Source organism: Caretta caretta, chromosome 11 (genome assembly GCF_965140235.1).
Source record: "Caretta caretta isolate rCarCar2 chromosome 11, rCarCar1.hap1, whole genome shotgun sequence".
NCBI classification, from domain to species: Eukaryota; Metazoa; Chordata; order Testudines; family Cheloniidae; genus Caretta; species Caretta caretta.
In genome coordinates, this window is record NC_134216.1 from 57,112,899 (window position 1) to 57,125,529 (window position 12,631).

Consider the following 12,631-nt stretch of genomic DNA (forward strand, 5'->3'; position numbering starts at 1 on the left):
CATTGGACCAAATGTTGCTTGCATTTACAAATGGTACCAGCCCACTGACTTCAGTTAGGTATCACCAGTGAGAGCAGAAGTTGGTCTAATGTCTCTAATAAGTGAAGGTTGGATATCTAGCTACCTTTGTCATACAGAGATACATGAACTCATCATTTATTTTGAATTAGACAACAGTGCCACAAATCAATAAATTAAATCAACAATGCTTCTCAGCCACTTACCTCAATGTGGCCATTCAGAGCTGCATGGTGTAACGCTGTCCGCCCCCCTCTGTCAGAGACATTGACACTGCTCAGCATTGGAATGATTACTTCTGCGCACTTCACTGCTTTGTTTGCAGCTGCTACATGCAACGGTGTCTGCCAGTTCTTGTCCCGAGCATTAACATCCGCTGAATGCTTAATCAATACTTGCACTGCTTCCTGCAATGGAAGTACAGTTATAAACATGCTATTAAAATAAATATAGGGCATGTCTATGTATAAACATATCTCTCTACACGTCATATGGTGAAGTGTGGAAAAAATGGTTCTTGAGAGTTACTGGTAGCCATAGAAAACTCATATGTGAGCAGGGAAAAAGACAACTAGAGACAGTCATTCAAAAATATTCTGGTGGGGGGGGGTGAAGGGGAAAGAAATTGTTGATTCAAATGCCCTTGTATTACATGTCATCTTATTGTGATACATTTAACTTTCTTCATATATATTTGTAATCATTTAAGGCAGAGTCTTGCATTGCTAGCCTACACAAACTTTTCCTTTTGGTTTTTAGAGTGTGCAAAACTGCAGGATTGGGTCCGTGCCAGATAGGTCCACCTACCTTTAACACTAGACATTATAGCCATGTTCTACTTGAGGAAATGAATGTATTTAATGTATCTGAGATTGAAATGGGGTAAGTATCGTGTATGATGAATTCATCTGTAAAATAAATAAAGCACTATTTGGACAGTAAGGTCAAAACAAAATTGCTATATGCAGCAGTGATAACAGGACAGAGAGAACAAAAATCCAAGTTAATTGTGCAGGCGACAAATTTCAGGCTCAGAACGTGTGAGAGTCCCAGATTAAGCTAAAAGAAAAGGAGTACTTGTGGCACCTTAGAGACTAACCAATTTATTTGAGCATGAGCTTTCGTGAGCTACAGCTCACTTCATCAGATGTATACCGTGGAAACTGCAGCAGACTTTATATACACACAGAGAATATGAAACAATACCTCCTCCCACCCCACTGTCCTGCTGGTAATAGCTTATCTAAAGTGATCAACAGGTGGGCCATTTCCAGCACAAATCCAGGTTTTCTCACCCTCCACCCCCCCACACAAATTCACTCTCCTGCTGGTGCTAGCCCATCCAAAGTGACAACTCTTTACATAATCAAGTCGCCCGACTTGGTTAGTAATTAGAAATTGGTTAGTCTCTAAGGTGCCACAAGTACTCCTTTTCTTTTTGCGAATACAGACTAACACGGCTGTTCCTCTGAAACCAGATTAAGCTGACATTCATGTCCTTAGTGCCTGTCAGCACTCTTTTCCTTTTCCAGTGACCAGAGTTTACATCAAGTGTCTCATTTGGAACACAGAATTTCTTTGGCTTTTTGTCACTTTTAGATAAAACTTCATTTTTACAAGTGATAATTTAAGTGCATATACCAACAAAATTAAACTACATGTTTTCCATTTGAGACATTGCACATCTCTTGACCAAGGAAATATGTACCACCCATACTTAGGTGGGCGGAGAGGGATAATATATTTAGAAATCTCTCAGTTGAACAGAGGTTTGTTTTCTCCCATTTGAAATTCTAAAAAATAAAAGACATTTTAAAAACATCACAACCACTATGGGCTGGGTTGGGGCTGAATCTAACTCAGCCATGCGGGGTGGTAGTGGGGTCACCCCTACAGGACTGCATTAGACCAGCTTGTATCATGGTAGGAGACATGGAGAGGGAGATTGTATGCTAACCATTCCCATCTCCCACCATGAGCAAGTTAGTTGGAAGGGCTGGGCATTGAGAGGGGTACTGTGGCAGATTATTCCCCCTCCAGGACAACATGGGAGCAGTAGTGGAACTGTGCCTCAGAAGGGTGTCTCAGGCAGAATGCCCCCTGAGACTATGCCAGGGGCAGTGCACCTTGGTCCTTTAGCTACAACCCTGAGCAAAGGATAATCTAGCCCTAAAAAATATCAAAAGGACCAGAAAGCTTGTCTTGTCATGTTAAACACATATAGAATGGTACTACATATTTTTGTTAAAAGTACAATTATACAATAGCATTTATACAAAACGTAACTAGGTATTATAAAAAGTTCTAGACACACATATTATTTGCACAATTGGATCACTTTAGATAAAGGAAGAATAAGCAGTTTATTAGCGTGCCTATTATTTGCATATTTTATATTCATATTATACACAAACACACGTGTATTACACATATATATGATGCCTTAAGTTAGATTTAATAATTGTATCATAGTAAATGTGGTCAGACTTTCAGAAGCGCTGAGCACCCTCAGTGACTTCAGTGGGATTTATAGGTGCTACAGACCTCTGAAAATCAGAGCATTTACTGCCCCTTAAATTCTTTGGAGATGTAGACAGAAGTTGAGGCTAGCAGCTGTGTAAATAATCCTTATATTGTAAAAATGGATCCTGATCCTGCAGTCATTACTCATGGAGTAAGGGGTCCCTAATTAATTAAAACTTTGGGTGCCTCAATTCATCGATTTTAAGACCCAAAGGGAACATTATGATAAGCTACTTCGACTTCCTGCATAACACAAGTCATCAAATTTCACACCATGGGTTTGTCTTCAGCGCAACAATTAACTCAAGTTACTCCACTTGAGCTAGCGTCCACGCCCTGAAACAACATGCAAGCTACATAGAATGACTGAATTAGCAGCTAATCAGTTGTAACTCAAGATGCTGCATCCCCGCTGCATTACTTGCTTGAGCATCAGCAGCACTCAAGCTTCAACCCACCTCTGACAGGCTGTAACTAGCTTGAGTTTAAGGCGCAACTTAACTCAAGCTAGAGATTTGTGTGTGTGCATGGGGTAGGGGCAACACATGAGTTATAGCTCCAGTTATCCATAGCCTCTGTTTGCCAGAAGCTGGGAATGGGTGATAGGGATTGGATCACTTGATGACTACCTGTTCTGTTCATTCCCTCTGGGGCACCTGGCATTGGCCACTGTCAGAAGACAGGATACTGGGCTAAATGGCCCTTTGGTCTGACCCAGTATTGCCGTTCTTATGTTATGTTCAGCTAACAACTGGAGTGAAGACAAGCTCAACAATTCATGCATCATTCCCATAGTTTCTGATTGAGCTACACCCAGTCCTGATCTAAAGACTTCAAGTAATGGAGGATACATCCCATCTTTATGTAGATTATTCCAGTGGTTAATTACCCTCAGTGTTTAAAGTTTTCAACTTATTTCTAATCTGAATGTTTCCAGCTTCAGCAGTTGGAAGTTAAAAGACAAATTTAGGCAGAAAATAAGGCCAGGCATCTAAATAAATTCCTTGATTTGCAGACCCGCTGCATGATCTCAACTCTAGAACTAATGGGAAAATGGAAATCTCATCCTGAAAGAAATTCCAAAATTTCATTTCATCACGAGTCAGGCAGAAATGTAGAAATCACAGCATTTTTTGTGAAATGAAATATTCCCAAAACATTTCATTTTGATAAGGTTGAAACATTTCATTCTGACTTCATATTATAAAATTTAGAATACAATATAATAGTTGAAATAATAAAGCGTGAACAAACATTTCAATCTTATCAACACAACCTTTTGATATGGTCAAAATGAAATATTTTTACTTCACAGTGGAAAATTTTGACAAAAATCAGCTTGTTCCCATAACATGTTTCCAACAGAAAAACAGCATTTTCTAATAGAAAAACATTCTGTTGGACAAGCTACGACCAGCTCTCCTCAGCTTAGGGTGACCGGACAGCAAGTATGAAAAATCAGGACAGGGGCTGGGGAGTAATAGGGACCTATGTAAACAAAGCCCCAAATATCTGGACTGTCCCTATAAAATCGGGTCATCTGGTCACCCTACCTCAGCTCTTAGTAAGAGCTGTCCTTAGGCAAAACAAATAGTCTTAAAAGAGGAAAAGGAGTACTTGTGGCACCTTAGAGACTAACCAATTTATTTGAGCATGAGCTTTCGTGAGCTACAGCTCACTTCATCGGATCTTAAAAGAGGACTCTCAAAAATTGTATTTTGTGTCTCTTTTGCTCTTTACACAAACATAATATGAAGGAACCACGTGAAGGAACAAGTGGGATCCAAATAACCATATTTACTAACTATAAGTCACAACCATTTAAAGGGAAACACCCATATTCCTATGCACTACAGTACTGTTTTTCACATACAGAAATGTTTTCTGTTAAGGCTAGGCAAAGTTTTATTAATGTACAACAAATACATCATATATGTACACATCACGTGCCTGGGAGAGCGCACACAGCCTGGATCGACACTACAGCTATTTACTGTAAGAGTTTAACTCTTTTGTCCTCTATTGATTTCAGCAATTTCATCTTCGATGGCAATCCCATAAATTGGTGTATAGCAAATTTACACAATAAGTGAGACTGCTTATCTTAAAGTGTTGATAATCATATATCATTATTAGTCTCTTAGAGGTTTTATTATTAATTATTATTATTATTACTACAGGCCAATTACTTTAAAGTTACTTAAAGAAAATTCACTTTGTACACCTTTGGGACCAAAATTCTACTTGAAGTCAATGGAAAAATGAATGTAAATTTGACTCTTGAGATAGAAAGAAACAGGTGTTGGAAGGTACAAATAAAATAAAATAAAATAAAAATAAAGGCTTGACAAGTAATTTTTTAATTCCATTTAAAAATGTGTATATACACTTTCATTTACATCTACATATGTATTCCATTTACATTCCACTTGGGAGCTAAACTTTATTCCAATTCTTTAGGGAGGTGTTTTTCTCTCAACTTTTAATTATCTGGCTTTTGAAGATGTAAAATAGATCTTTATCTTACCATAATTTCCATGTATATATTTAGTACAATGGTACTGCTTAGGACTCTGCATTTATATTTCTTTTAGCATTTGCAGTATAATCCAATTATCAGAGTGAAATCTCTCAACCACTTCTAACTGTACAATGCTAAAATTTGATACATACATGAAGTAGCCAGTACAGATACATTTGAGGGTTTGTGGTTTTTTAAATAACCAGTTTAAATCCCTGAAATCAACTTTATGTTTTAATGAGTTTTAAATCCAATACAAAATTTTTTGCATGTGTTTTTGTCAGACTCTAAATGGTTGCAGAGAGACAGAATCTAGGTGTTGAATGGAAGCTTCAGAATAAGCAACTCTCTCTGTATAAAACCTTAGCCTTACAGGTGATTGTTCTAAAAGTGGACTAAACCCACAGATACTTGACAAAACATAATTAGGCCTAACAGTCAACGTTTGGCCCAAGAACCCCCTGGATGGCGGATATTGACCTGGTATTATGGTACTCATGTTGGAAATTTGTCAGATAGCCTGTGCAATGATTTATTTTCACAAATATAGCAATACCAATAACGGCAGCATTTAAAAAACATCTTATGATGCTAAATGTCATTCAAAATGTTCATAAAGTAATGGCCTTCACATGAACAAGAATTAGCAAAGGAAAAAGAACATATGAAAATTACATTTCTATAAAAATATATACATTAAGATTAGCCAATTTACATGGGCGTCAGCTCACTTTTTCTATTGCTCCCTCACATACTGTACCTGTGATATCATTCCTTTTGGAGTGCTAGAATTACCAGAAATATGGAAAAGAAAGCTGCTCAACGGGAACTCTGCAAAGGGTCTTCACTTGCTTTCAGCAGCAAGGGGTTAAGGGTCAGGCACAAAGCCACAATAAGACATGCATTTTTAGCTAGGACTGTCACAACAGATAAAATTCACCTGTATCTAAAACAGCTAAACCATATTGGTTGTAATTACTGGGTTATAAAGATTGTGGCTGTTATTGAAGGTTTATGTCTGACCTCTATTTTTAATGTGGCTTTTTTGTATTTCACTCCTTTACAGCATTCGTATTCTATTAGCTATTTCTTTCAGTGGGCTTCATTGGAAGCCAGCAGCTGGGAAGCTCAGCTAGTAGCTAAGCAATGCTTGAGTTCAGAAATGAGCTAAGGATTCCTGCCTCCAGGCTTGGCAAGCACTGGGATTGTTATGGAGGTGATTCCATCAATTTCTGGAGGACAGCCAGCTCATGTCTGTGTTAAATGCTCCTCTCAGCAGCCAATTCAGTCTGCAGTTGCGTGCATCATGTCAGCTCAATATTAAGAGGATAAAAATACACAAAGAGGCCACAAATGGAAGCCCAGAATGATGGTATACTTGAAAATTCAGTCATGCTTGGGTTATTCTCTCTGATAATTATTATCTCTCCTCTTTTGAGATAGCAATGAAAAACACTACCGTGAGATGCTGAAAGATTTCTTGTTGCCAAATGGAAAAAATATGGACTTAACTCTATTTTATGGGTGAATCAGGGGAATTAAAAGGAAGCTTTATGGATGCCTTTAAACACAGTTATTCAAATCAAACTACACATTAAGCCTGTTTGATCACTAGAGACACACCCTCCCGTTCCAATCCCTCCCGCTTACCTCCTCCCCCTACCCCACTATGTCTGACCATTTTAAGGTGATTAGACCAGCACCACTGCACAGTATCTCCCACTTAGGTCAAGATCATTCTATCTACTGATTGTAGGTCATGTACTACAGTAACTTAAATAAGGCATCATATTCGGGAAAACAATCAGATACACAGGAGTGGAAAACCACAAGTATCCAGCAGGCTAACAATAAGAACGACACACAGACAGTAGCTGATTACTCTTGCTTTAGTGAAGACCAAAGGATTTTGCAATCAGAAAATCCTTTCCCCCCCCTTTTTTTTTTTGCATCTCCATTTATACTTTATTGTGGTAATGGTATTTTTTTCATTGTTTGCATGCAACTGCTGGGGTAATCAAACCTTACTCACTTCGCTCCTTGAGGCAACAGCCCGATGAAGAGGGGTCAGCCACATATTGTCCTTGGCATTGACACGAGCCCCTGCAAATAAAAAGTACAGATTATTGACATGCTTTTGATGTAATATCTACAATAATAATACAACAACAACAATAATAATATTAATGTGTTTCTTGGTAACAAAGGGCTATGCCGTATAGATATGCACAGAATTTATCACAACCTTGCTAGCATCAGATTATTTCTACTTTGTTAACTCTTAGAAAATTACCTTACTTTCAAAAACGAGAAAGGTTCAGCAGTAAACTGGGGGTGGGAGGCCTAGGTTGTCTATCAAAGATTAGCGGGTCTTCCTAGGACCAGGCAAATGTGCAAGGGATGTCAGGAGACTGGGCAACTGAGGTAGGGATCTGGGACCTGATCCTGCAAGCTGCTGAGCCTCTCAACTTTTGGAGCAGACAGCATTTAACATCTCAGGATCAAGTCCAGTGTCACTCATCCAGCAGGAGGAGGAAGAGGATTCTTCAACTTGAAGTGCTTGTTGGAAGTGTTGGGGAACTATTTAAAGGGGCAACGGGGGAAGGTTGGGCAGCTGAATACTGTTGGGTCACTTGTTGAGTGGAGGGGGTAACAAGGATGTTTTGGGGCAGCTAGAGTGGGGTGGGTCAACAGAATACACACACACTAAGAAAGTGAGCTTGCACATCCATGTGGGGACACAAATTTAGTTTTAAGTAATATTTTAAAGCAATCCATTGAGGCACTCAGGCAAACAACGAGACATCACTGGAGGGAGCAGAGAAAATAAAGAGAGCACTTTATTTTAAAATATTGTTGTTATTGTTTGAAAGCAGAACGTTTTACAAATTAGCAGAGTAGTCTGCAAATCTGTCCTGGATACAACTGGATAAGTGTTAGACAAGTATAAGCGTCCTGCATATATCACAAACGAGCCTTCAAATTCTTCACTAACAAAAAGGATGTTTTAACCTAATTTTGCACTAGAACTTAAGCTCATATAATGTACCCAATACAGGGACTTTGGTTTTAATTTCTGTAGTGGATCATTCAAGGTCTAAAGCCCCAAAAGTATTTTCCAAAAACCCACTGCTCATGGGTGCTTACAAGTTTGCCCCTCACTCGTAATGGTCATTGAGAATTTGGTTCTAATGATCAGAGTGGAAGCAATTTCTCTGGGTTACCTTTCAGGTTTTAAAAGTTGGAAAAGGTTTCAAACCTCCCGGATCACCTGACTTCAGAAAAATAACATTACAATTTGTCAAAGTGCCAATATGAGACTGTCATAAATATAAAGGGAAGGGTAAACCCCTTTGAAATCCCTCCTGGCCAGGGGAAAGCTCCTCTCACCTGTAAAGGGTTAAGAAGCTAAAGGTAACCTCGCTGGCACCTGACCAAAATGACCAATGAGGAGACAAGATACTTTCAAAAGCTGGGAGGAGGGAGAGAAACAAAGGGTCTGTGTGTCTGTCTATATGCTGGTCTTTGTCGGGGATAGACCAGGAATGGAGTCTTAGAACTTTTAGTAAGTAATCTAGCTAGGTATGTGTTAGATTATGATTTCTTTAAATGGCTGAGAAAAGAATTGTGCTGAATAGAATAACTATTTCTGTCTGTGGATCTTTTTTGTAACTTAAGGTTTTGCCTAGAGGGGTTCTCTATGTTTTTGAATCTAATTACCCTGTAAGATATCTACCATCCTGATTTTACAGGGGGGATTTCTTTATTTCTATTTACTCCTATTTTTATTAAAAGTCTTCTTGTAAGAAAACTGAATGCTTTTTCATTGTTCTCAGATCCAAGGGTTTGGGTCTGTGGTCACCTATGCAAATTGGTGAGGCTTTTTATCCAACATTTCCCAGGAAAGGGGGGGTGCAAGTGTTGGGAGGATTGTTCATTGTTCTTAAGATCCAAGGGTCTGGGTCTGTAGTCACCTAGGCAAATTGGTGAGGCTTTTTACCAAACCTTGTCCAGGAAGTGGGGTGCAAGGTTTTGGGAAGTATGTTGGGGGGAAGGACGCATCCAAACAGCTCTTCCCCAGTAACCAGTATTAGTTTGGTGGTGGTAGCGGCCAGTCCAAGGACAACGGGTGGAATAGTTTGTACCTTGGGGAAGTTTTGACCTAAGCTAGTAAAGATAAGCTTAGGAGGTTTTTTCATGCAGGTCCCCACATCTGTACCCTAGAGTTCAGAGTGGGGGAGGAACCTTGACAGAGACCTACAGTTATAATCTGACTGGCCTGGGAGTTTTACATCTAATGGAACTTATTATACCCATACAAAACATGTCTGGTTTAGTAAGTTAGATGTTTGATTTGAGAAGTTCATTGATGATGGATTTACATTTACAGATAATGCTGATATAATGAGTAAAACAGAAGTGAGGTGTTACCCTATTTGATCTTCATAACAGGATTATTATTTACATTGCAGTGGTGCCTATAGTCCTCCATTATAGATCAGGGCCCCATTGTGCTAGGCACTGTGCAAACACATAACATAAGACAGTCTCTGCCTCAAGGAGCTTTTAATCTAGGATTCCAATGTACCTTGTGTTACGCTGTTTTGGATAAGTCAGAGTTGTCAGATGCAAACTGCCTGGTCTAAATCCCAATGACTGGCATCAAATATTTCTTTTCAAGCGATTTATTCTGTGGTTCAGTTTTTTTTAACTGAGGTTCTCCTGATTTATCTTCACCCATTCAAGAACTCCCATGAGCAGATGATACCAAAGCAGAAAAGCTTATGGGACAAATAGCATTATGTGATCAGCAGTTTTATCATTCCTCAATATTCAGCAACTATAGTGGCATCTGAGAAGATGATGATTAGAAAACCCAGGAAATTGTTTCTTTCAGTAGCTTGTTAAGCCTTTCACTGATCCACTCACCCATCAAGAAGCTGAATAGGCAGCTGCCTAGAAAACCCCCAAAGAAAAAGATAAAAGCAAAACGATCACAACACACACACACAAATTATGCTGCACGTTCTCAATCTTATCTCTCTCTGCTGTTTTCCACATCCTTTCCCTCTGTATGTTTTTCAATGTGTTGTTTACCTAACAGAGTGGAATGGCTCATTCATAGCTAGTTTAGTCTACCATACATTTGTAAACGTTTGTCTTTTCAAATGTTTCACTTGATACGCCTTGTTTGGTTTAACCAAATGCCTGGGATATATGGTGTTGTGCTTTTAAGCATCAGCTTCCATCCAAGGATCTCGAAGTACTTTTCAATACTATTAAGAAAGACTCTCCACATTCCTTAAAGGTGGGGAAATGGGACATTGTATAGAAGGTAAAACAGAGTCACACAGAGGGGAAGGCCTACTTTTTCAAAAATGCTCTCTGTTTTTGGGTGCCAACCTTTAACACCTAGGCAATGCTTTTCTGGTGCTGAACACCTACACTGCCCATTTAAGTCAACCTCTGACATCCAGGCCCTCTGTGTTCAATTAGGGCACCCAAAAACAAAGGGACCCTCAAGTCAGTGAACACTTTTGAAAACGTATACCTAACTGTAGGTCTGTCTTCATTGCAAAGTTAATCTGGGCTCTTAGCTGGGTATTTTCTAAGTGGGGGATCCTCAGAAGGCAGCTTTTTACCTGTCCTCCTCAGTCTTGCACTGAAGGAATTCTCCCCTGGCTGGAGACAAAGATTTTAGAGCCCCCTTTATACAGCTCTGGCCTTTTTACCCAGTGCAAATGAGCTGAAGCAGGAGTGACAGTCTCACCCATGGTACCCAATTATCCGGGACTAAGGTGACCTCAACTGGAGTGTCCAGTTCTGGGCGCCACATTTCAGGAAAGGTGTGGACAAATTGGAGAGAGTCCACAGAAGAGAGACAAAAATGATTAAAGGTCTAGAAAACATGACCTATGAGGGAAGATTGAAAAAACTGGGTTTAGTCCTGAAAAGAGAAGACTAAAAGGGGATGTGATAACAGTTTTCAAGTATGTAAAAGGTTGCTACAAGGAGGAGGAAGAAAAATTGTTTTTCTTAACCTCTGAAGATGGGACAAGAAGCAACAGGCTTAAATTGCAGCAAGGGAGGTTTAGGTTGGACATTAGGAAAAACTTCCTAACTGTCAGGGTGGTTAAGCACTGGACTAAATTGCCTACAGAGGTTGTGGAATCTCCATCATTGGAGATTTTTAAGAGCAGGTTAGACAGGTTAGACCTGTCAGGAATGGTCTAGATAATTAGTCCTGCCATGAGTGCAAGGGACTGGATTAGATGACCTCTCGAGCTCCCTTCCAGTCCTATGATTCTAACTGCAGCATTTGAGTCCAAGGACTGCACAGGAGTAGAGATGCACCAAAAGGGAGCAGAGAGGATGAAAGGCCTTGGCCAGCAGAGCCATGTGGAGAAGAGGGCATGCTGCGTCCTCGTAAGCAATGGTCATGGTTACACTCCCCTTGCCTGGCAGGAAGTTCAGTGCCTCCTGAAGTTTTGTCGGGGCAGCATGGCTCCATGTTTAGTGCCTTAATGACACTGCATGTGGTTCTGCCATAAAGGTTTGACAGAGTCCTTAGACAGCAAGCCCCTCAGGGCAGAGACTGGACATCAGATTTCTGCTCTTTTGTACACCAGTGCCACTTCATTGAAGCCATGAATTGCACTGGAATACATTTCCTCTCTTGTGTTTCTATTTGTCTGGACAGCTCTCCATGGACGTCCGTGATTGGGAGTGGTTACAGGTTGTCGAAATAAATCTAACAGATGGTTACTACCTGACTGCACTTCCTATTCTGTGGAAAGGGCATGAAGAAGGCAGTAACATCCAAATCTCAGATCTATGTGTTTTAATGCACATGAAACAAACTCACAATACACTCCCCCATTTCAGCCAGATATTACAGGCCAGATCCTCAGCTGATTTATACCCACTGAGGATCTGGCCCCACGTCTTCCATGTATTCTGAATCCACTCCTATTCTAATGGTTATCTAGAATGCCATTTCTGGTATTTCTCGGTGCACTAGGGCACAAGCTTTATTCATTAGAGGCGACATTTATTTGTGCTACCACCAGTTCACGCACTACAAATCTCAGTATGAGCATATTTCACTGAATGTCTCTCCTGAGTCCCGTCTGAAATGCAAGGGGCTGATACTTTCCTTGGCTTCTTGTCATGCTCAGAATATTGTGGTTCAAATCTGACCGTAAATAGTCCATGCTTTTATTCTTTAAATATACTGCCTGTCCTCTGATTTTAAAGTCGGGCATTAGAGGTACACTTTTTAGAGTGCTAAATGTGATCATCAGATTAATCTTTTGTGAAGTATTTTACAAATTGGGTTGTGCTGAAGGCAGAAGAGAAACAAGGGGAAAACATTGCTATTGTGATCTAAGCTCTGGCTTGGCTAGCCCTGGCAGATCACTATGTCACAGAAATTTACAAAGACCTTTTCTCTTCCAAGGGGGTACAAGTACTGGTGTGTCATGAATGATGATACTTCAGAGACTAAAATGAGATGACCAGGTAGAACATACCACATACAGAATTAGCTCTGACTCAAGCCCTGGGAAT

The 12,631-nt window shown here is 39.9% G+C and overlaps 1 protein-coding gene across 16 annotated transcripts in view; it reads right to left on the reverse strand.

Annotated features, from left to right (window-relative positions):
- Positions 1-12,631, reverse strand: part of ANKRD44 (ankyrin repeat domain 44) — a 213,263-nt gene that overhangs the window by 99,118 nt on the left and 101,514 nt on the right. For all 16 annotated transcript variants that reach the window (XM_048870305.2, XM_048870302.2, XM_048870295.2 and 13 more), the window contains exons 4-5: positions 7,095-7,165; positions 225-425 (exon numbers count right to left, since the gene is read on the reverse strand). In XM_048870305.2, coding sequence (XP_048726262.1) covers positions 225-425; positions 7,095-7,165 — 272 coding nt within the window. The remainder of the gene's footprint in view (positions 1-224; positions 426-7,094; positions 7,166-12,631) is intronic.